This window comes from Uranotaenia lowii, unplaced genomic scaffold (genome assembly GCF_029784155.1).
Source record: "Uranotaenia lowii strain MFRU-FL unplaced genomic scaffold, ASM2978415v1 HiC_scaffold_50, whole genome shotgun sequence".
In the NCBI taxonomy this organism is placed as follows: domain Eukaryota; kingdom Metazoa; phylum Arthropoda; class Insecta; order Diptera; family Culicidae; genus Uranotaenia; species Uranotaenia lowii.
In genome coordinates this window covers 8,769-34,367 of record NW_026598423.1, presented here as the reverse complement: position 1 = coordinate 34,367, position 25,599 = coordinate 8,769, and the positions used below count along the sequence as shown (strand labels likewise).

The following is a 25,599-nucleotide window of genomic DNA, read 5'->3' as shown; positions in this document are numbered from 1 at the left end:
ATGCTCTCTAATAACTTAGTAAGTTCCTTAAGATCGAATTAAGATCTTCAACTTTTCATCTGGTTTTGCACCCAGAAAATAAGTCTTAGAAGTTAAGTGTTAAACGTTGGAATACCTAATTCTATAAGGTACGCCGGGGTAAGTGGGGACGATGGCTATTAAAACAATACTGTGAATTATTTTTTCAAAATTTTAATGCAGAATGTTAAATTTACTTGTAATCTATCCAATAATTGTGGAAGAGATACGGTTCCGACAAAAGCGGATGTTTACGGTGACTTTTTGTTAATTTTCTTTTTTTAACTACGATGTGGAGGTTACAAGCATCTTTTTAAAACTCAAATTTCTCGTAAACTAGCTGGCTCTTGACGAAAAACTCTACATTAAAACAATCCTTACATTAGAAACAACTAGTTAGGAAAAGAAACGCCGGTTAGGAAAAGAGTTTATTTGCAAAAATCTGAAATTTTGTCTCCAAATCCTACCTGGGGTAAGTGGGGACGGCTTTATACATACTTGATGTTTACACATTTTTTTCAATTTTCTCTCCTTTATTCAATACAATTAAGCTTTATTTAGCATTCAGATCGTGAAAAGTTGGGAAAAGTACTTGGTTTTTCTGAAATAAGTATATTTTTTCGATAATATCGGATTACACACAATAATCATTGAAAGATGCCTTATTGATAGTACCATGAACTTTTTTCAAAATTTCGGAAGGTTCGAGCACTAAAGTAACGTCTTCAACCAAAAAAACACAAACTTTTAGAAAATTTCCTGAGAAATCAAAGGGAAAATCTACCGTCCCCACTTACCCCATAAATTTATGTAATAACTTTTTTCTCTTTGCGTCTATCTAGCTCATCTCTTCAGCATTTGTGAACAACATGTTCTGCATCACATTGAACTAGAGCGCCGATGTGGTCTAGTGGATAGGCTGGCGCGAGTCTGGTATTGGTACGCCAGGCGTACTGGGTTCGATTCCCGGTATCGGCAAGAAAAACTTTTGGGTTCGAATCCCATACGCGGGCCGACAGGTAAGATGTGTTTCATTATATAACTGACTATATAATTGGAATGTTCAGTCAGTTGCCAGCTGGCCAGGTATATACACGGATGCCGGAATACCTGTAAGTAAACTAGCCCACCTGATTGATTCGTTCTTCCAAAATATACCTACATCAACACACGCAATACATTCACCACATAACAGTTCATACGAAGCCATGGGGTCCGGGTATGGTGGCGCGCTGCATTGGAGATTTGTCGAACCTAATAATCTAAGGAATGTATGTGAACCCATACTTAGGCAGAAACTGCGGTGAATCCGTGCACCCATGGTGGATTACCAACATACAACATACATACATACAACATGTTCTGCATCACATTGAACGCGATTTTATCAAAATTGACCCACTGTTGAATTTTTTATGATTTTATAAAGTTGAACTATACTGTCCCCACTTACGCCAGTGTACCTTACATATTTTCGGAAACCTAGTGGATATCATTCACAGATTTTTTTTTCTTTTGAATGTTTTAACAGATAAAACTTACCTATATCACTGCAGTTCACTTTCGGTAGGACTTTCGAAGATAAATTCAATCGCAACACAACAACGCTTCGGGATCATTTTACACTTTTTATTGATTTATTCCATCATTTGCTTACGATGTAGAGTTTCAATTACTTTTAAATGATATAGTGTGTTTCTCGGATTTCGCTCTCCATCATCATCATCATTCCTCGCCAGCTGCTGCAATCGGTTTTCAATATCTTATCAATTTTATTTCTCTGTCTGTCCTTCCGTGTATTTAACGCTCTGTTGTTATTTTTTGTGTAAACACAAAGACGATTCCTTGTTTGTTTTTTTTTTCCTTTCAGTTACACAGAATCTTCATTTTTATCCTCCACTTTTTGTTTTAAATTTCCCATTCAATGAAACGATATCATCGGTTGTCTCCAGTGTGTGTTTCCGGTTTACCGTTTTTACGATTACGACTTGTACAAAAAACTGTTTTATGGAAAAATTTAATATGTTCGGGATTTTTAAAATAAGGATGAGTTTTATCAGTATCGATTTAGATTTTAAGCGCCGAAAAAATAGAAACAGGTAAGTCTGGCTTTGAAGTAGTATAAAAAAATTTTCGGGTAATATTTCAAACAAAATTTATATACACGTTTTGTATGAAATGGGGAAACCTAACACGTATGAGATCAAGATGGATTCCGTAGTCAGCGTATGAGTGAGTGAGTGTGTATTTGTGTTTGTTTGTTTGTATATGTGTCATTTATCAATAGGTAATATCTTCTATGATTACTTCCGTTACTTGTCTCTTTGCTCATTTTCCACTAACGATTTTTGCTAGATCCTTAAGATTAAAGATTTCTCTGCTCTTGAGTGTTTATTATACAGCAATATATTTGTTTTACTTTACTTGTAGGTTGCAATGAATCGATTCACGACTTGTGTTAAAAATAATATGCCACGAAAGTAAGAAAGTAGTTCTAGCAGTTTCCATTTTATTCTTCTATAGCCATTTGTTTGATTTTATCGTTTCGGTGAGACAAAATGTGCCTTCAAAAATAGTTTCCTGATATTTTGGTACTGGACAATAGAAAAAATTCCAAAAATAATACAAAATATCATTTGATCGTAAATACCTACAATATATAAAAATTGAATACGTTGTAAAACAAAAAAAAAGAAGTGGAAAAAAAAGAAACAGATTTAGAATTCAAAAGAATAAATATATGTTGAAACAATTTGTATTAATTTGTTATTGAAAAAAAAATGAACAATTTCATCAACAGCTTTTGCTCTTGACTTGAAACTTTAAAGAACTTCTATAGGCACATCATGTCTTTCTAAAAACTTACCCACCGGCCTCTTATACTAGGCAGACGATTTCAAGTAAAGTTTCTGATCTTTGACGTCTGTCTTTTTTCTATATGAACGGCTAGATCCTTCCACAAAAACTATCTGTCATATACATATGTATGTTTGTTGTTACTTGTTTGTGTTTTCATTTCTTTATCAAGTAAAATGTCTCTTTTTGCAACTTTGAACACTACCATCTTATAGCGCTAACCAAGCTAGTTGTTCGTATTCCTTTATTCCCCTTTTTCACATAAATCTATATCAGAGTTTTGGATTGTTGTTGAGTAAGACAACTGTGTCGGATAATCGTTGCCTCACGTTTTCGGTCGAATCCGATTAGTTTGCCAGATCGCAAAATAATGATGTTTGTTTGATGATTGCAGTTTTGCTTACTTCATTAAGGGGATCTTATGACTTTGACCTTGCCATTTCTCATACGCGCTCTTTCTTAAATGTGAATGATATAGAATTGGTTTTGTTCTGGAGTGTGTACCTAAATATCGGTAATGTTTCAAGTTTCAGCTAAATGTGGGCATGTTTTAAAATAGATTTTTATTTTCAATATCGAAAACAGTACTGTTATCGGTTTCAGTTTCCTAATGTTTTTTTTTGTTTCCTATCACTAAGTGAGCAAAATAGAGTTCTGTTTTGTATGCTTCTGGTATTATTGTTTTATTTTCTTTTCTTTCTTTTTTTACTTCTGATACACAAACATCCATAAGTGTTTTTTTTTGTATTTTAACTAGCTCTAGATTTGTTTTACGTAGACATTTATACACTGCATCGAAACATTCATACTTCTAATGTTCGCATTTGAATATCAAAATTAAACATGTGAATCTGAAAAGCGGTAAAAACATGAAATAGGCACTGTTTCTTCAAAAACTTTTAATCGCACTCAATTGGGTGTTCTGGTTTGGCATTCAAACATCCTTTTTTTCTGATGTAGAAAACCTCAAAGAGCACATTCGAAATGTCAGATGCATACTAGACAAATGACCAGAGCGTTTCTGGACCGCTTAAGACCACTCGGCATTGGAATCGTGTAATAATAAGGCATATATCGCGTACAAAAATGTACCTTGTAAAATAAATCTGTATGGCAACACTGTTGTATGCTTTCGTTAGGCACAGTTTAAAAGTTTTTATATCTTCGAAGAAGTATCCTTGAATTCTTCATTCATTGGAAGGCCTCCGTATATAACACTATAGTTCTTAGTGAATTCAACTTCGTGTGTCTATTGTTTAAGTAGAAGATCACCTCACTATCTTAAAATGTTTGAAACTGTTAGTTTTTTTTCATGCCGCTAGCCTCTTACAAGCTGCTCAAATAATCAATCTTATACACGTGTTTGTAATGAAGTGCTTTTGAAGGTTTTAAGGGGAATAAGAGATGAAAACATTCTTGGAAATATTATTCGAACGAATAATATCTTGGCTTTGAAGCCACAGTAAGAGGAGACTAGCGTGTTAAAATTTGTGGAGATAGACAAAAGGTTAAAAAAGGCGTTGCTATTTCAAATCTAATAGACTGATCAGCACTAATGAGGCATATTTCGCTTAAGACAGTTTCAATTGGCTGGGGTACAGTATAAACTTAGCAAATAAAAATAGGTTCTTTAAGAACGAAATCCATGCTCGTTGAAAAATAAAATCTATGTTAAATTTTGATTTGATCCTAGATATTAAAAAAAAAACAGCGATCGAAACATAACGTTCAGTAAAAATAATAAATCGGTAGTTTTGATTCTCTTCTATAATAATTGCACTTTTATGAAATACTTAATCGGATAACGCGGTGCCATTGTTGCATATGATTTATACTTTTTTTCATGTAAGCGAATCACATTTTGTTTGTGTGAACATTTGCGGAGAAATGAAATCAATAGCAGGCTTAAAAACTGTTTTTGCTTATTCTAGTATACGTTACTATCCACAAAGGGCTCTGCGGTTGAAATGACTCACAATCTATTGGGTTGCGTATTGAAGAAGTCAAACCGCATGATTACCATAATGGAAAATCGTATCGTTTTGTATTGCATGCTAAAGAAACGCTAAGCTTGTCTAAAACATTCACTCCACACTCATGTTTGCAATAGACGGCAGAGTTTTTCTAGGTGCATATCTTCATCTTAATATTAACATATTTCTTGCTACTTTAACTCACATTCGTCAAGGCCTTCAGAAGCAGGACAGTAGAGAAATGGGGATTTCACACTTGTACTCTAAACTAACGCAAATTCCGCTAAATGAAGACAACAGTCACACGTTCTAGAATAAAATCACACCAGCAACCATACAATTCCCTCATTTCCTTACGACACCGAACTGATAGCATTGTGAGGTGATCCCATCTGGATCAATACTTTGTCCAGCCACTGCAGAGGGCCGTGTAGGTGAATCTCGATCCAGCATGGCGTCGACGTCACATCCTGGCGGTGATATTCGGCGCCCCAGCCCTTGACGAAACTCATCCGTATCGTGCACATCTTAGTTAGTTCGTAGACGGCCTCGAATCCGTGGTTCACCGATTGGGACAGCAGCTGGGCAAACTCCTGGTTGTTAAAGATTTTGAGCGAACAACCAGGCGGTATTTTGCACACCGTACTCGGGTGGAATCCGTGATGATGGTTACAGTTACGGCTCTGCACGAAAATGGCCGAATCCGACAAACATTCGGCGTACACTTCCCCACCGACGTAATAGAGATGGACTCCCTTTCCGATATGACGTCGGGTGTTTTCGATTGTGCTGTTCCGATTGACGTTGCTCAGCTGTCCCAAGCAGAAGCGATCCGAATTGTTCGACGGATTTGTGAAGCCGTCAACGATTATGGAGGTTGAGTTACAGTGGAAAACTTCGCCCACGCGGCAGTTCAGCTCATAGTAAGCTATACTAGCCCAGTAAGGAGGTTCCTGATAGCTTACCGGGGCCACTTCACCATGCATCTGATTCGTGTCCATCTGGTTGTTGTCTTGATTACCTCCGACATTGTTCCCATCTTCCGGTGGACTGTAAGCAGGAGGTGGAGTCTCTGGCAATGATCCGTACGGACTTTGTGGATTGGAATTGATTGGTCCCGGGCTGGACACCGACGAAATGGGACTATTCGGGCTCATGTGGGAAGATATGGGAGAATTTGGACCCCCGCCTCCACCAATGTGCGAGTTATTGAACCCGGAATTGGTGTAGCTCACGTTGTGGGGCATATTCGGCTCATTCATCTGATGGAAGGGCAACAGCGAATGACCCGGAGCAAACTCGGAGTGCCGTGGCACCAAAACCGGTGGCAGAACCGGACTCTCCACCCGTTTGTAATGATACGGGTTGATGCAAACTTCCTTCTGTTTTGCGCTAAACGGATACTGACAGGTTTCGATCGGCTTCAGCTCATGGTGACTCTGGAGATCTGGCCAACGCCAGACGCGACAGTAGATCACATGCGGTAGGCCTTTGCGGTGGGATACCTGAAAGGGTAAAAACAAAATTAACATCGAACCAAATATAAACACGATACTACAAGGTGAAAAATGTATCAGAGTGGCAAGCTCACCTGTAATCGTCCATCCAGCGAACGGGGGATGGTCACACATTTGGAGGGCTGCCCGGGACAGGATAGGGCCCGTTCCAGCTCTTCGATGGCGCCCTTTCGCTTCTTCAGCTTCTTGACCAAACTGTCCACAGCTTTCTCGGCCCACTTTTCCTCCTCGTCACCCTGCTTCCAGCCCAGCAGCTTCTTGACCGCCGGACTGGTGAACGAGAACAGGCTGTTCAGACTGGACATCGTGCTGCTGCTCGAGGATTCCACGTCATCAGTATCCATGGCGAAGAAATAATCTGGAAGAAAAAAAGGAAAAAAAAATATTAATTTGGATATAAAATAACACTGAAAATATAACTGATTATATATTGCATTTTTTCTCACACAATAGAAATGTTGCCCAAAAATTTGATTAAGTCTTTAATTTATATTGTTGTATAGATAGATATCGGTTGATAGGAAAGACTATTCTTTGAGTTCATTTCAAAATTTTGGTTTATTTTTGTGGTCCCATATGACCCCGACTTCCCCTTAAATGGTAGGTGGCATCGATTGCGACTGCAGCTGATAAATCGTTGCGCATGGTCTTATCGGGGCTCGATTATCTAACAATTTGGTTCGGACCGGTTTGATAGGATACATTGTAGTCGAGGTAAAAGTGCTGTTGAAACACAAAAACACTGGTAAGATAGCGAATATACGAATCGTTCAATTCACCGACCATTTGCCTATCCCGAAATTATCTTTGCAGTAGCACCACATCAATTTATGGACCTATTTATTTTCAGGTTATCAATATCGATAGCATTCTACATATTTTGGATGTTATTGATTATTTTCAGTCATCTCAACTACTCTATTTTATTCTATTCTATCCTATTCCACTGTACTCTACTCTACTTAACTCTACTTTACTCTACTCTACTCTACTCTACTCTACTCTACTCTACTCTACTCTACTCTACTCTACTTTACTCTACTCTACTCTACTCTACTCTACTTTACTCTACTATACTCTACTCTACTCTACTCTACTCTACTCTACTCTACTCTACTCTACTTTACTCTACTCTACTCTACTCTACTCTACTCTACTCGACTCGACTCGACTCGACTCGACTCGACTCGACTCGACTCGACTCGACTCGACTCGACTCGACTCGACTCGACTCGACTCGACTCGACTCGACTCGACTCGACTCGACTCGACTCGACTCGACTCGACTCGACTCGACTCGACTCGACTCGACTCGACTCGACTCGACTCGACTCGACTCGACTCGACTCGACTCGACTCGACTCGACTCGACTCGACTCGACTCGACTCGACTCGACTCGACTCGACTCGACTCGACTCGACTCGACTCGACTCGACTCGACTCGACTCGACTCGACTCGACTCGACTCGACTCGACTCGACTCGACTCGACTCGACTCGACTCGACTCGACTCGACTCGACTCGACTCGACTCTACTTTACTCTACTCTACTCTACTCTACTCTACTCTACTCTACTCTACTCTACTCTACTCTACTCTACTCTACTCTACTCTACTCTACTCTACTCTTCTCTACTCTACTCTACTCTACTCTACTCTACTCTACTCTACTCTACTCTACTCTACTCTACTCTACTCTACTCTACTCTACTCTAGCTATACTGAAGCTATACTGAAGCTATACTGAAGCTATACTGAAGCTATACTGAAGCTATACTGAAGCTATACTGAAGCTATACTGAAGCTATACTGAAGCTATACTGAAGCTATACTGAAGCTATACTGAAGCTATACTGAAGCTATACTGAAGCTATACTGAAGCTATACTGAAGCTATTCTGAAGCTATACTGAAGCTATACTGAAGCTATACTGAAGCTATACTGAAGCTATACTGAAGCTATACTGAAGCTATACTGAAGCTGTACTGAAGTTATACTTAAGCTATACTGATTTTTTTTTTTTTTTTGTTTCGATTATAGTCGTTTTACCATCTTTATGGCATTCGCGACTTTATCAACGTAACAGTTGGCGGATCGTTATTGAGAAACTATCCGGTACAACTGTGTTCGATGTTTACTCTTGGGCTCGAACTCGCGGACATCGGCTCAGGAGACAACAGACTTGCCAACTGAGCTATATCACAAGCCCAGCTATACTGAAGCTATACTGAAGCTGAAGCTATACTGAAGCTGAAGCTATACTGAAGCTCAAGCTATACTGAAGCTGAAGCTATACTGAAGCTGAAGCTATACTGAAGCTGAAGCTATACTTAAGCTATACTGAAGCTATACTGAAGCTGAAGCTCTTTTGAAGCTATACTGAAGCTATACTGAAGCTGTACTGAAGCTCTTTTGAAGCTATACTGAAGCTGTACTGAAGCTCTTTTGAAGCTATACTGAAGTTCTTTTGAAGCTCTTTTGAAGCTATACTGAAGCTCCACGGAAGCTATAACTAAGCTGTACTAAAGTTAGACTTAAACTATACTGAAGCTATACTGAAGATATGCCAAAGCTATATCGAAGCTATACTGAAGCTACATCGAACATATATGAAATTGTACTGAAGTTATACTTGAGCTATACTGAAGCTCTTTTGAAGCTATACTGAAGCTTTTTTGAAGCTATACTGAAGCTCTTTTAAAGCTATACCGAAGCTGCGCCGAAGCTACAATTAAGCTGTATTGAAGCCATACTGAAGCTATACTAAATGTGTACTTAAACTATACTGAAGCTATACTGAAGCGGTACAAAAGCTATACTGAAGCTATACTGAAGCTGTACTGAAGTTATACTCAAGCTATGCTGAAGCTCTTTTGAAGCTATACTGAAGCTGTTTTGAAGCTATAATGAAGCTCTTTTGAAGATATACTGAAGCTCTTTTGAAACTCTTTTGAAGCTATACTGAAGCTGTGCCGAAGCTATAATTAAACTCTACTGAAGCTATACTGAAGCTATACTAAAGTTATACTTAAACTATACTGAAGATATAGCAAAGCTATATCGAAGCTATACTGAAGCTACATTGAAATATATGAAATTGTACTGAAGCTCTTCTGAAGCTATGCTAAAACTGTACTGAAGCTGTATTGAAGTTATACTGACACAGTACTGAAGCTATTCTGAAGCTTTACTGAAGCTATACTTAAGCTTTACTGAAGCTTTTTTGAAGCTATATTGAAGCTCTTTTGAAGCTTCAATATAGCTTCAAAAAAGCTTCAGCTATACTGAAGCTGTACCGAAGCTATAATTAAACTCTACTGAAGCTATACTGAAGCTATATTAAAGTTATACTTAAACTATACTGAAGCTATACTGAAGCTACATTGAACATATATGAAATTGTACTGAAGCTATACTGAAGCTGTATTGAAGTTGTACTGAAACAGTACTAAGGCTCTTTTGAAGCTATACTGAAGCTGCACCGAAGCTATAATTAAGCTATACTAAAGTTATACTTAAACTATACTGAAGCTATACTGATGATATACCGAAGCTACATTGAACATATATGAAATTGTACTGAAGCTATATCGAAGCTATACTGAAGCTATACTGAAATTGTACTCAAGCTGTTCTGAAGTTATACTGAAGCTGTACTGAAATTATAGGGGAGAGTGGGGATACTTGATCCCCTTTTCTTATTTTCACCATATCTTTTTGGAAAAATTTAGCAACTTGCCGTCTTTGACATTTTCTGACAGCTTGTTACTTCAAATTTCTATGCTCCAAAAATAAGAACGATACTTGAACCCGTTGATGAACTAGAAGCATTTTCGTGGGAGTAAAAAAATTGCGATTTTTCTGAAGTTAGGGGAGACTTGATCCCCTATTGAAGGAGACTTGATCTTTATTCAGGAAGCCCTAATCCTTGTATAAAAATCAAACAAAACCCCAAGATAGAATGTTAATTGACTATTTTGGTCATGTTTGTTCTCATTTCACAATTTATAGCAGACATAAGAAGAAAATTCTATAACTTTGTCTCAACGCCAATAACATTGCATACTTAAAGGCGCTATTTTTTATAGTTAAGAGAAAATTAATTATTTTTGCTCTTTTCTTCAGACAATTGTTTGATAAATATTATTTTTTGGATAAATATTAGTAATTTCGTAATCAGCAATCATAACGATCAATTCAGAAGAAGAATATGCCGTTTGGGAGGGGGATCAATTGTACCCAATTCTAGGGGATCAATTGTACCCATAATCAACATTTTAGAAAACTTTTTCTGAAAAAAGTTGAGAGTTTTCCTTTGCTTTGAAAATATGGCATTATGAAGTTCATTTTACGCTCGAACGATTGATACATTGGAACAAATATTTTTTTCATAATTTTCCCATGTAAGGAACATTTTGAAGTGATGAAAAAAGATCTTCAAGATACATTTTGTGAAATTTTTCAAACAAAGTTCAATTACTCAAACAATTATTTTGTTAAAAAATTTTAAACTACAAGCATTGTTATTTTGCTCATTTTGGCACATTTTTCTAGAACATTTGATCTTTGTAAAACATTCCAGTTTCGAGATATAGCTAAGGAATCAAGTATCCCCAGGGATCAAGTATCCTCATTCTCCCCTATTGAAACTATATGAAACTGTACTGAAGCTATATCGAAGCTCTACGTAAGCTATATGGAAGAAGTACTGAAATAACTGAAGAAATTGTACTGACGCTATACTGCGGAAATTGTACTAAAACTATCATGAAGCTTTTCGATTCAAAATGACAAACAATAGAAGTTATAAAGGGTGATACGGTCAAAATTTGGTCAAGGGAAAACGCGTGTAAATCGGTGAAATCGTTTATTTAAAAAATCAAATTAAATTTCTTTTTCAAGATTAATTAGTATAAAATTTAGGAAAAATATTCAGCTAGGCTTCCGTTTTTCCAAATCCGAATTGCCGGGCCTTACGCTGAACCCCTGCCATCAGATTTTGTACAGCCACCTTGTCCACCTTCTTCGCCGCAGAAAGCCAGTTTGCCTTGAACTGCTGCTCGTCCTTAGCAGTTTTTTTGGTCTTCTTTAGGTTCCGCTTGACAATAGCCCAGTATTTCTCAATTGGGCTGAGCTCTGGCGTGTTGGGAGGGTTCTTGTCCTTGGGAACCACCTGCATGTTGTTGGCGGCGTACCACTCCATGGCCTTTTTACCGTAATGGCAAGATGCCAAATCCGGCCAAAACAGTACGGAACAACCGTGTTTCTTCAGGAAAGGCAGCAGACGTTTATTCAAACACTCTTTCACGTAAGCCACAGGTACAGATGGCTTGCCAAACCAGATATTCCTTCGCGAACTTTGACAGTTTCATGTGTTGGAAATATCTGCTACCTTTCCTCTTTCTTTTGCCGTATAAAACTCCTATCCCGGAAGCTGCTTGTAGTCGGCTTTGACGTAGGTTTCGTCGTCCATTACCACGCAGTCAAACTTCGTCAGCATCGTCGTGTACAGCTTCCGGGATCGCGCTTTGGTCGTCGTATTTTATTTATCATCGCGATTTGGAGTCACTACCTTCTTGTAAGTCGATAGTCCGGCTGGTTTTTTGGCTCGATGTACGGTTGTAGACGATACACCCAGCTTATTTGCGGCGTCTCGGAGAGAGAGGTTATGGGTTTCGCTTGAAACTACCGGCAACTCTCTTTGTCGTCTCAGCGGCTTCCGGTTTTTGATTTCCCCTGGATCCAGACTTCCTGGCTGTCCAAAAACGTTCCCCAAACACTTTAATTACATTTGTAACGGTTGATTTGGCAACTTTTAGCTATTTTGCCAGCTTTGCGTGCGAGTAGCTCGGATTTTCGCGATGCGCGAGCTAAATTTTGATACGTTGCTCTTCTACCTTGGACGGCATTTTGACAACTGAAGAGTGAATTCCAAAATCAAAAAAGGAGCAACATTCTACACACACACACCTTCAAAATGAGGGGTGTTCAGGTTATTTAAATGAAAAATTGAAAGAAATACGTCAATTGATATTGACCAAATTTTGACTGTATCACCCTTTAAGAGACGCTATTAAAAATTAGAAGGCAAGATAAGACTGTTTTAATAGCCTTCAAAATTTTAAAATAGACTTTCAATCTGCTTCTTTTTCGCTTTGTAAAGAAGTTAATAATTTAACAAGTTAACAACAAATTTGGCGTTGTTCTAAAAACATTTTTTCCAACAATTGTCTGGCAGTTTAGCTTAGCTTAGCTTAGCTTGATTGACTACTCTCATCCACCTTTAATCATTGAACTCAAAATGCCCTTTCCAAGAATCTGGCCATTTTTTAATACAACTTGAACAAAATTTCGGGAAAAATATTTCAGGTATTTATTTAACCTCAGTAAAAAAAAAAAATACTACCAATGGCCATTCTGCTTCCAATTCTAATAAAAAAAAAAACCTACCCTAATTCATAGGGATACCATACGTACTCTTTTAAGAGTACATGTACTCTTTTTCGATCGAAAAATGAGCGTACTCTTCTTTTTGTAAAATTTTACCAAATGTACTCTTTTTTGGTGAAAGGAAAAAATGAAATTTAATCATATAAGTAAACTTATTGTATAAGTTAACATACTATAAGTACAAAATATCCAACTTCTTAAGCATTCGTTGCACAACACTTCAGTTTTGCTTCTTTTGTTAAATGTTTCAGAGGATGGATTTCTAATGAAGAAATAATGAGTACATTCACGATTTCAATATGGATTTTTCGTTTAAAATTAGCGCCTTTGAGTATGCAACGAACTCCTAAACAGTAGGCAATATGCATAACTACAACTTACTTAAAAGCATAGTGCACAAATCAATAGCAGACGAATCAGCAAAAATGTGTTTAAAGAGTGAAAAAATACGCCTCCAAAAAGCTTTTTTTTAAATTCTGTTTTTGTTATCAACTTTGGTGTATTTTCTCAGTATAAAATCGAAAACTTTGAATAATCCAACTGAGCATTTACAATTAATTCGCATAACTTGCAATAAATGATGATCTAAAACATCATGGTTTTGAATGAATGGCGTTTGTTTTTACAATTTTGAAAATATTTCTTAATGTACTCTTTTTGGCGTTGCAGGATATGGTAACCCTACTAATTCACAACATCCTTGAGCAATTTCTACGCCAACCCACCAACAACAGGTGTTAAATTAAAGGGCAGCGACTAGAAAAATTTCGCTCCGGGCCAGATGAAAAATAAGTAAAAACTAGAAAAACCCCCACACCCTCGACCAATTAATGAATTCGCGATGTTAGTAAGTAGACAGCTGCCAGATCAGAATTCTGCTAGACAATCTGTCGCTCGCCACCACTTTGTGCCTAGTAGCGAAGTGCGTTTTAGTTTCACCTAGTAACTTCAATCAAACACATCAGAGGCAACCGAGATACCGGTTCAGTTCATTAAGTTATTACGAAAAAAAAGCGTAGGGGGGTCATTTCGAATAAATTTGCGTTATGCGTATGGAAATTGAGGAAGTTTTCATGACATTAATGTGTGTCATTAATCAGCGATTATGAGCGTCGTTGTTGTTACAATTAGGTACACTTCGTTTCAACTTTTACATTGGCGCGAAACTTGGTTTGTTTCCAACTAGACACGATAAAAGAGAAATGCGGTAACGAAATCGGATTCGGTTAAACTGATCAGCAGCTGTTAATTATTGTAATGCGTTTTAAAAGGACACAGATTAGGTGATCATTTACTAGTATATTATTATCGAGAATGCGTTTCAAATTTTCGTTTGTTCAGTCTGTGTTTACTTTTTTTTTATGACATATTTTGGTATGTAAAGTTTTTATACCAATCAATCACTTTCGCAAACTTTTCTCAAGCTTTTGCTGCCGTTTTCGTCACATACGTTTCTAGTATGGTAAATTGTTTCACAAAATAGGCACAGGAATGCGCCAGATGTGGAATGCGGCGACACTTAGCAAAAGGTGCGAAATTGACAGCTGTTAATGGTATTTATTTTCGAAGAACAGGTTGGCGGTATGATTGTTTTTTTTTTGTTTTTATTCGATTGATGATGTACAACCTTTGGTATTAAGGGTAAAGGTTACGTGGGAAAGAATTTTCTTGAAAAAAAAAACAAATTGCTCTAGTGCGAAAGATGTTCCATCATGGTTAATCTTCTAATCATCTTTACATAAATATTAAAAAAAAAAAAAAAACACCAACTAGGTTGTTCTCAAGTGACGAAAATATTATAATATTTTAAGCACCGAAAAATAAGCTCTTATGAGTGTTAAATCATCTTGATCTATAAAATACGCACAGCAACATGATGTACACATTTTTCCTCAACTTTCACCATCTTTAGATTTTTGATTTTTCACTAAAAATAAATTTAAAAACGCGTTTTTACTTTAACTTGATGACTCGGAAAGAACAGAGCACCATTAATCGAGGCACGATAAGCATTTTATGCCGTAGAATCTAGCAGTGAACTCAACTCGATAAAGTCAACTGAATTATAAATCTACAGCTTGACTACTTTACATCTGAAGATTTAGCCCACCTTTTGATGGATCAACGAGACTCATCATTTAGTGCGAAATTCATCGATCATGGATGGTAAATGAAAAAAAAATGCCACGACCAGAAATCGAACTCGAGTCCTCTGAATCAGTGTTCCGAAAATCAATCAAAACAAACACTCAGGATGCGTTTATTGATGGAAACATTCTGATTGTATAATGGGATAGCGCCTATCGCAACTGCTTCGCCTGGCTGGTATGCAATCTCGATCAGCGCTCCACTCAGCAATGCAAACCGAGTCGCATCATTCAGGGGCATCGGTTTTGCAAACATCGCCTATCGGAGATGAGTGAGATACAAACTGATCCTTTCTAAATGTCGCTCACTCAGTATCTGCCTTACTTATTTGTAATTCAATTTTTTTTTCGCAGGACGAGAAAAATCAAACAGTTGTGCGGTACACCATAGATTCTCAGTAATTTTAACGTAACGGACGACAATTTAATAAGAGAACTTGTTAAAATTTAAAACACGGCGGAAGTGAACATCTTTTCCTCACAAACAGAACTACAATTTGATTTTGTTCATACTGATGTTAAAAAACGTTATAAAAATTAAAAAATAAATAATTTGCTTTGTTTAAAATCAAACAACATTCGCTAATGATCGGATTCATGTATCACTCACTCACTGCCTGAACCATTCACTCTTGATCGAAGACCAACTCGATTCGCCGTATGCATCGCTCATTGGTGAGATTCCAATTTGATGATGGTGCTGCACTGCTTTGACAGCAAGCATCGTGCGAGGTGATCTGTATTTTAGCGATGAATTGAACGATCGATGATCGGATAGGTCGAGTAGCAATCAATAACAAAACCCGACCGCTGTACGTTCCGTTGCTAAGTGCAATCAGAAACATTCATTGAAAATGAGTGATGCTCTGAATATCTCTCCGACACTTTACTAATATAAGCCAAATCATCAGATGAATCTAGTCACACTGTAGCTCTTTAATTCAGTTGACTTCATCGAATTGAATTCGCTGCTAGATTATACGGCAGAAGACTTTCATCGTGCCCCGATTAATGGTGCTTATACTGCCCAGGAGGTGTTTTATGAGTTTATGCCATTATTTATGCCTCTACAGTGACTGATTTTCATTTTTGGTAAAAAAAAATTCGAAATGTATTATTGAACGTTGTTATCTACTTTTTCAAGTTTCAGCCAGTTAGGAAGTAGACTTTTTTATTGGCTGAAACAATAGCTAGCTGAAATATTATAGCTGTTTTCCGTGGTTAAATAAGCGTCCTGCTTAAGGTGGCCACAACATTTTTACTATGAAATTCAAGGTTTTCCAGACTATGAATGCCAATATTTCATCAGCATATAGCAAAACTTTCAAATTATTTCATCGATTTGGTTGTTTACAGTCAATAAGGCTGGAACAAATATCAATTTCTTCTTTTGTAACCCCCCCCCCCCCCCCCCTTCGAAATTTCCAAAAACCCCAAGGGGGAAATAAATAAAGTATGAAATATTTACTGTAAATTTCGAGAACAAATTCAAGAATCCCTCGCGATGTTCCAACTCCGAGTGACAAAAGAAGGATTTGAAATTTGTTCCGGCCTAATAAATGCATCTTCAAGTATAATATAAATTTTTGCTAAACATTTATCTCAATGATTCACAGAGGCTTGTTTAAAATTGCCCATGTTTTTTAAACACGGGGTAGTTACGAACACTTGTTTTAGGCATTGTTTGATTATCTATACCACAGAGAACAGACGTACAAGCTCGAACAAAAAATCTTCAAAAAAGTGTGTAAAATTTCAAATGCTGACTTCAAAAAAAAAACGTTGAAAATTGGCTTGAACCAGTGCCATCTATTGCGCCGTTCAAAAGTTACAGTGAAATTTTCAAGTGCTCGGTTTTCGAAAAAGAGTAATCCTAGGAACAAATTAATTCTTAAACTAACGCTTCTTTAAAACAGACGGGTTCAATTTATTGCTAGATAAATGCAGTAAAAGTTACTTTTGATTGGACAGAATTTCGCTTCCTTTATTTTTGCACTTCTGATGCAGGTAAAATTATTAACAGTTTGGAATAAGTTTTTGTACTTCTTGAACGGTTATCGTTAGAGGACGAATCGGCTATATCCAGTCTATTAGAAATATTCTTGACGATCAATCTTACCCATCAGAACTGGTTCAAGACATCTCAAAGCGGGTTACTTTCAAATAGGTTTTTTGCATCCCTTTGTTAAAAATTTATTACTTCTAGCTTGAACAAAATAGCGAATAACTTTTAAGATATTTTTCTATTAAGCAACGTGACAAAAGTTTTACGAAACTTTCACAACGATTTTTCTGAAACATGCCAAACAGTTCATACGACCTGTTCAAAACTGGCCAAAATTTTATTTTTTTTTCTCAGTTTGGTTTGGACAGTTCTCTCTGGTGTGTTTGGAGACATCTGGAGCCAAAAAAACAAAAAATGGTCCAAAACGGTCGTTGGAAATTCTACACAAGTTTCGTGGGCTAGCTTGTACGTCTGTTCTCTGTGTCTATACTTATTATTAATTTTTTAAATACTAATAAGCGTCAATGTTTTAAAAATGTTGAGGAAAGTTTAAAAGATTTTCTTTAGAATTCAGTATAGATTTTTTTATCTTTGAAAAAAATATTGAAAAAATAAATAAATTAAATTTTGTCGTTATTCCTAGTAAAATTGTAATTTATAATTTAGCAAATTAAATTGATACTCGAATTAAATTACCAGGCCAAAACAATTTAAAAAATCTTAACTTCAGAACCCATGAATATGTAAGTTCAAGATAAAATTTTGATGCATGTAAAATTGAAATTGCAAATTTTGAAGAAATTTAAAAAGGAACAATGTTATTTTTGTAGTAGCCAGCCATAACACGTTTTAAAAAAAACATTTCTAGATTCTCTACTGCATACGATCCCATATATGTTTACTTATGCTTTGTAAAAAAAATTTGATTCATTTTGATAAAAAAATATTCCAAAAAATCCTTAAATTTTCATATTCCACCAGACTGTGATAAATAAACTTAAAGGACGCCCCAGTTTACTAAGAGGTTTCAATTTCAGCGGTCTTCGAAAAAGTGGATCTTTGAGTCCAAAGCTTCGATTTTAGTATCTTAGAAATGTTCTGAAATGTTGCTAAAAAGTTCTTAAGTTAACCCTTGAATCTCAAAAACTAGAGTTAGCAGAAAAAAAGATCAAACTGAATTTTCAGATATGTCGCCCTCTAACTAATTAGTCAAAATCAGCTCTCAACACCCCGGCAAACGGAAAAACGTCAACTTTGTTGCCTTGAGCTATCGAAAAAAAAATTATTGCAATAATTTTGTGACTTTGTTTATTACCATTACCAACATTTCAATTCAAGGATATTTTTTAAATGCTTCACACAAACACAAATATATATACTTTGAGGGAAGTGCCATGAAATGATGAATCATTTTAACATTTTTAAAGAATTTACAAAGTGTCTTCTAAATATCGAAAAGAACAAACCTCCATGAAAAAGGGAAAAAAATTCACTGGAGTTTTTCTAAATTTTGTTTCAATTTTTTGTCATGGTTCAGATTAGAAAACAGTTCAGTCGAAATTTTTGCAAATTGTCAAAGGAATCTTAACACATTCAAGCTTCAAAAAGTGTAATTTGAAATATTCTGGATAATTATGACCAATAAATTTTGACAGCACCACTTGAAAAAAAAAAAATAGATCAGGAGTCCGTGAAGGTTTTTTCCCAAACAGTGCGTTTGATAGGAGATGGTTTCAAATTTTCATCGATGTAAAATTTATGATTATTAAGCTACAAAAACACCGTGCCGTGCGTAAAGATGATTGTCTTGTGTTTAGCTCTTAAATGAAAAACTATCACTGGAAAATTTTCATATTAGCATCTTTTTTACATGTCCAAATATGCTTAGCTTTAATTTGCTTGTTTTATAATGATTCTATCAATCATTTTTTATGATTATAATCATGTGCGATACTTGAACAAATTTCAAGAGACTTTTTTAATTTCTTATTTCATTCTTCGAGGCAGATCTGAACTCTAGGTTCCGGTAAAGTTAGGAAGTTTTTTTTTCAATTTAGAGGTAATTGAATATTTATATTTTATCAACTGTTGAGTTCTGACTTGGGAATTTAAGTTATGAATTTGAATTTCGAGTTGAATCCCTGATCTTGGAACCAAAACTGTATTTCGGTTTCCTTTTGGTAATTTTCGCGGTTTTGGGATTAAATTTCCGATTTTTTTTCCGGTTCTGTGGCCACCTTACGTTAAATATGGCCTTGTCTCCCCTAATAAATTTATTTTGGGAAGCTCGCGTCAAGAATTTTATCATCATTAAGTTTGAAAGTTTTTCAATTTGCACACTGGAAAAAATATCATGGTATTCTGAAATAAATAAAAATGTTTAATTTCACTATGCGTTGATTTTGTGGATATAAACAAATTTTTGGTTTTTTTAGCAATCCCTTTGTTAATTATTAACTTTGAGTACCAAAAACAAAATTGTAATACTTAATATTAAAAGAGGATTAGTTTTACCATACTCAACATTTTGGAAGTTTCAATAAAGTGTTGGTTATCATGACAATCTTCTGGTAAGTTTTACTATATGATAAAAAATAGTATCCAGAAATAAAAAAAGTTTGATTCTATCATTTTGTCAATTAAAAGAACAATAGAGTTATTGTGACGATTGTCATAACGAAGAGCTGAAACAGTTAATCGTGGAAGTTTGCAGCTGGATAAAGCTTGGATGTATGATACACCACATGGTAATTTTAATCCAGCTTGTTTTTAGAATAATTCGAGATTCGAGAGCTGGCAACATTGCCATGTTTAGACTGTTTGTTTTCACCGCTCCAATAAATTTATTAATATTTGATGAAATACGCTGAATTTCTTTGCGTGAAGTAGTGTTTCGGTCGCGCGATGAGTTATTGCTCTCTTAAAAAGTTGAATCGCGTTCAAATTTTTATTAAATTCGCTGTTATTTGGATGTTTTTTTCGATGTTCGTTTCGAAAAAGAATAAGAGAACAGATGAAATTAAGAAGTGCTGTAATTGTGCTAAAACGTGTGTGCTAAAAAGCTTAATAACGGTGTGGTGAAGCTTTCGCTAAATTTTCAAAGGCCACTTTGATACTTTTGTGCTAAATGGTCTCCCCGATGACAGCTAATAATTCCAATTGGATTTCGAAACAGGCCAATGTTTAGATGTAACTTTCGAAATCGCAGCGAGCAACCCTTTCCAGTCAACAGCAGAAAACCAGAATACCGGTGAGAGATTTCCATTTTTTAACTTCTTTTTCTATCATAATGGTTTCATATGGTCGGGATTGATTGATTCCCCAGTTCCAATTGAAGCAGAGTGAGAAGGGAGGATCGAGAGTTTTTTAATTTTATGTATCTTGTTTTTCTCTTTCCCACTACCTAATAAGTATAGTAAGCTCGAAAAGAAGTTCTCTCAAGCGAAGCTTTTGATAGTTGTACTTTTGCTAGTCGCCGCTGCTATGCAAGTAGGAGCTAGTAGCCACCAGTTAAAAATCAATTTTCTTTCATATTTAAATTTATTCGTACCGAGTATTTAGCATTTTCCGGGTATTTTAATGAGCACATGTTTTTATCAAGTTTCAGCTACTCCAACCAGCATTAAAATATTTTCATAATAATTGTCTTACTATACTTCATCCACAACATTAGGAAACGCGTTATAAAATTCTCGTCTTAAGCGCGCGGTAAAATTCAGTGAGTTACGCCGGTGCTAAGTACATTGTTAGTTAGGACGTATAAAAACGCGATGTACTCGATAGTGTGCGACGCGACGATTTTTAACTTTGCTTTGATCACATCCCTTCCCAAAGGGAATCCAGATCTTATATACCTTTCCCATTAACAAACCACCCTTCCTGTGACGACCGTGGAGATTTAGAGGTGTATTCGGTCTCTAGTAGCAACGGAAGTCGAACTAACAATCCTTCCCTTTCCCCGATGAACCGTAAGGACGTGGCCGGCGCCGTTATTGACCATTTAAGATAAGGAACCTTTGAAACGTGCACACAGAAAATGGTAAGCTAATCCCAAGCCCCATTTATTTGGATCTATGTGCAATTTTGATGGTTCTTGTCAATCACGGAGTAGCAACTACTGAAATGTACGGTTTATCTAAGCTCAAGCTCAAGCTCAAGCTCAAGCTTGTTTTTAGAATAAACATATACGATACTAAAAAAAATCATCTGGTTTTCATTTTTAATTTATTTTAACTTTTACTATGTTTTTTTTGGTGTATCTGCAGATAAAATGTTTTGTATTTGTTAAATTTTAGATTTTAAAATTTAGTTAGTTAAAACTATATATTGGTTCACGGAATGTTCAAATTACCATAGTAGACAAAGTAAAATTGAACCTAGTTTAGGCGAAACAACCACTTGTATCCATTACCATCCAAACAGAAATTTAGTTAAACTTACCATGCCTGATACACATGGTAATTTGAACCCACCAAGATAAATATAAACATACTCAAAAATAAAACCATCCGCTTTTATTTTTTATTCAACCCTCGGATATGGTAATTTTTACTATGTTATTTTTTTCGGTGTAGGTTTAGAGAAAACTAAATAAATCGGTAGTGAATTTTGAATAGGGCGAATGCGCCAAATTAAACAAATGGAGTTATCAGCAGGGTAATAAAGTACGTTCGGAGATCTACATTTTGAGTATACAACGTTAACTGAAAGATATTTGGTGTTCGAGAAATAAAGAAAACAAAATAAAATTTTTGCTGGGAGCTTATGGAGCTGTCAAACTTTGAACGCGTTTTTCGCGAAACAGTGATTCGCCGTATTCAAAATTCGATACCGAAATGTATACCTTTTTCGTGATGTGGCGACGCAAAAAACGTGTATTTACCAGTTCCCCTAAAGCAAAATTTTGATGTACATTATTTGGCAACTTTTTAATGCATTCCATTTTTTACATACATACCACTAAACTGCATTTAAAGAATTAGAATTTGATCAATTTTAAGTTCTGAAGGTGAGCTTGAAATTCATTTAACGAAAATATTAATTTCTTATAGGAAATTTACCATAAAATGTAAAAACTATACACTTTCAAAGCCGTTGACCAGAAAGTTTTTGCTGTAGGGGTTATATGAAAATTTCTACTCTCAGGATGCGTGGAATGTGTCATATGTCTACACAGTAAATTTTTGTCTCGATTCCCATAAAAAAATTACTGGAAACGTCCAGCAAACCAAATTTTTCCTGGAAACCAGTTAACATGATTCGTTTTGCTGACTTTTCCAGAATTTGTTCTTTTTTGCTGGAAATTTTCCAGCACTTGATCTTTTATGCTGGAAATTTCCCAGCCATTGATCCGTTTTGCTGGAAAATCAGCAATCGATCTGTCAGATTCGGAACTTTTTTTTATTTTTTAGAGTTAACTTTCGGTGATTGAAAATAGATAGGTTTGATGTTGTCCAATAGGAAAAAAAAACTCTTATAGCGAATCATTCGGTAAGTAGATTGTTTAGAATGAACTTGACAAGAAAGCTGACAATATGGTTTTTTTAGAGACTATAATTCAATTTTGAAATCCCTGCATTTTTGTTTTATATACATTAATGAATCCAATTATTTATATCTAGACATGGGAAAAAATACTCAGGGAAATATGAATAAAAAGGAATATCTATGAAAAGAAATCAATATGAACAGGACATTTGAAGGTTTCTAGAAAATCTGTTTGAAGATTACAGTTGCAATTGAGTTTGCTGGTCTTTCCAGCAATCTTTATGGCTGAAAATTTTCATGAAAAACTATGTTGCTGGTTTCCAGCACAAAAATGTGCTGTTCATGTCTTGTTTTGAATTTATGAAGTTACCAGGAGGTTCTTTTTTGACGGATTTGCGCACAATATAGAACCAATGTGTCTGATAAACATGAGAAATTTTTGTACCTAGAGGACCATCTTAGTAAATTCAGCTTTTATCATCGCGAGCGGTTAGAGGAGCTCAACGAACAGAATGCTGCATAAAACAGTAGCTTGTAAAAATTTTCTTGAATATTTAATTTAGGTTTCGACAGCTCCCAAAGTATTCAAAACGAGAGAAACTAATGTAGAAACGTTCATATTCGTTACCGATATAAATATTTACTTTAAAAATTAAGCACGGTTGAGGGTTCCATTTCGACCAAATAACTAATAGATTAAGTTTCAAGGCTGCTTTTCCAGACGTAAGCGTATGAAAAAAGGAAATGAAAAATATACTTTTGCATTCTCTGAAAATGCTAAAGCCGCAAGAATTCAATTTACGCAGAGCCAAACCAAGAAAACTCAACTTTTATTCCTAGGTTGTTCGTGGTTTTCGGAATTTGCTCCTTAATATAAATACTGTAGAAACTAATAATTAAAAGTCAATTGAAAAGATCAGAATTGACGAAAAGTTGCATATCAAACATAGACGTTTGCTGCACATTGTGCTCAGAAGCATGCACCCAACCAAATAATCTCGGCATGATTTATGATGGAAATCCCACTTCGACACACATATCTCGAGACTTCGACTTCGATGGGCGACAACGATTAATATATCAAACCAGTCGTGGGCAATACTTCCAACACTAACCATTCGTGTAATTTGCCATTTTTCATCAAATCTCTGCCAGCTTCCTTCAGGTTCCCTTCTTCGTCTTCGCCTCACAAGTTCTTCGCCACCGATATTCTTCACAGTTTGATAAATTATATTTTTTTCTTCTCTCTCTCACTCTTTTTTAACTCTCTGTCAAAAGTAGATCAGGAGCACCGTAACGTGTAACTGGTTGCAGCTCGATGCCCCTTATTCGATGGGCTGACACTATTAGTAGTTGCATTTATTATGACTTCCATCAGTAGTACACACACTGCAATCGGGGTTCATATTTTTTTCTTATTTTTGTTGCTTCATATATAATTCGTTACACTTCTTGACTTAGGAAAAACTTGAAAGACATCGTTGTCTTCTAGGCGTATTCATAATTTACACTGCGGTTGTTGTGTAGATACTTCTATGCAGCAACGTATCGGAACACGAGTACACTCTTTGAGACGTCTGGATCACTGGGCTAAAGCGTTTCAGAACGGCGAACGAACTCGAGAGATCAAAAAGGAAAATTCAGCACTTTCAGAGACATAAAGTTGGTGTCAGCACAATCACGGCACTGTTTGCTCCAAAAGACTGATGCTGATGATGATTATGGAGTCTTGTTTTTTGAATTATGACGAAAGGGTGATAGAAACTTCAATTGAAATCAGGACTGATAAAAGTCAGATACACAGTGAACACACAATTTGCAAATGAATATTTTTTTAAAGAATGGATAACACTTCAAATTTCTTATAGTACATATCCGTCAATGTAAACATTCACCAAAAACATAGCGCCACTTTGCCACGATTTCCACCCTCTTTTTAACCGGTGCAACTATCAACTATCAACATTGTTTATTTTTAATCTTCTATACAAAACACGAGCGCGCGCGCAATCATTATTAGCCTCCAATATCGCTTGTTGTTTGTACTCTCTCCCACTTTTGAATCAACGATACACAACATACGGTTCTATTAAGTCCTATAGTCCATCTGGACTACCGTGCACTCGTTTTCTGTTTCACTCGAAACGTCAGCCTGCGTACGCCTGCAGAAGATTTTAATCACTATACTAGTGAGGAGTTCCAATATATCGCTCTGATCAGCCTCTCTCGGCAGCGCAAACAACTCGGAATCGATCCGCTAGGCGCAAAGGCCGGCCGTAGACTAACCAAAACAATCAGAAACCGCGCAAACTTCTACCGCGCGCGTTCAATCGGTTCTACAATATAAGTAAGTAAGTCTAATCTATGGGTGTAGTTTATGCACAGCAGCCTTTCCATCATCATCGACCGTCATCCATCCGACGATGATCAGCGTCGGTCGGGTATCATTATCGTCATCGTTCTCCACAAAGTTCCTCGTCAAAAACCGCACTTCCATCCAACTTGTTTACGCGATCGCGTATTGTCCTGTTCCCCAGCAAATGGTGATGGCTCCAAGAGAGTTGCAGCAGTTAGTGACGCCCAACTAAACCCGTTGCTTGCCTCTACTTACTAGGAATCCGATGGGATTGGTTTTGATTTGCGGCAACGGAACTTCGAATGGTACCTGAGTGGCTCCTTGTAAAAGAAGGCTGATAGTGAGATTTGCGAATTTTCCAGTAACTTTTGAATTTGTTTAGAAGACTTTCATGTGGATTTGGTCAGCAATGCTTAGATAACACAAGTATTTTTAAAGAACTAATAATTATATTGAGCGCAATAGTCAGTTTTGCTCATAAATTTCAAGTTTGAAAAATTAATTGATTTTTAGAACTATCGAAAGCTTCCAACAAACATTTTTGTAGATATATTTCGTAACAAACTTTGTTATACATTTCATATGCATAATAGAATCATCGCATAAAACTCGAAAAAACAGCATTTACCTACCAAAGTGGAGGCAATATACGTTCATATTTTTAACTTGTGGCTTAAGCGATAATAATTATACAAATTGGACGATATTCAACACCTTATTCGTAGGATAGATGAGGCATAACGAGCACCCAGGGCATAATGAACACTCCTTTTTTCTACATAAGTATGT

At 36.2% G+C, this 25,599-nt stretch overlaps 1 protein-coding gene across 1 annotated transcript; it reads right to left on the bottom strand.

The window, feature by feature from the left end:
• Positions 1 to 1,671: 1,671 nt before the first annotated feature.
• LOC129760194 (protein mothers against dpp-like) lies at positions 1,672 to 24,719 on the bottom strand. Its single transcript, XM_055757795.1, has 3 exons — positions 23,570 to 24,719; positions 6,439 to 6,722; positions 1,672 to 6,352 (listed from the first exon to the last, which is right to left on the bottom strand). Exons 1-3 carry the CDS (start codon positions 23,586 to 23,588, stop codon positions 5,201 to 5,203), a joined length of 1,455 nt encoding a protein of 484 aa, XP_055613770.1. The 5' UTR covers positions 23,589 to 24,719; the 3' UTR covers positions 1,672 to 5,200.
• Positions 24,720 to 25,599: the final 880 nt, after the last annotated feature.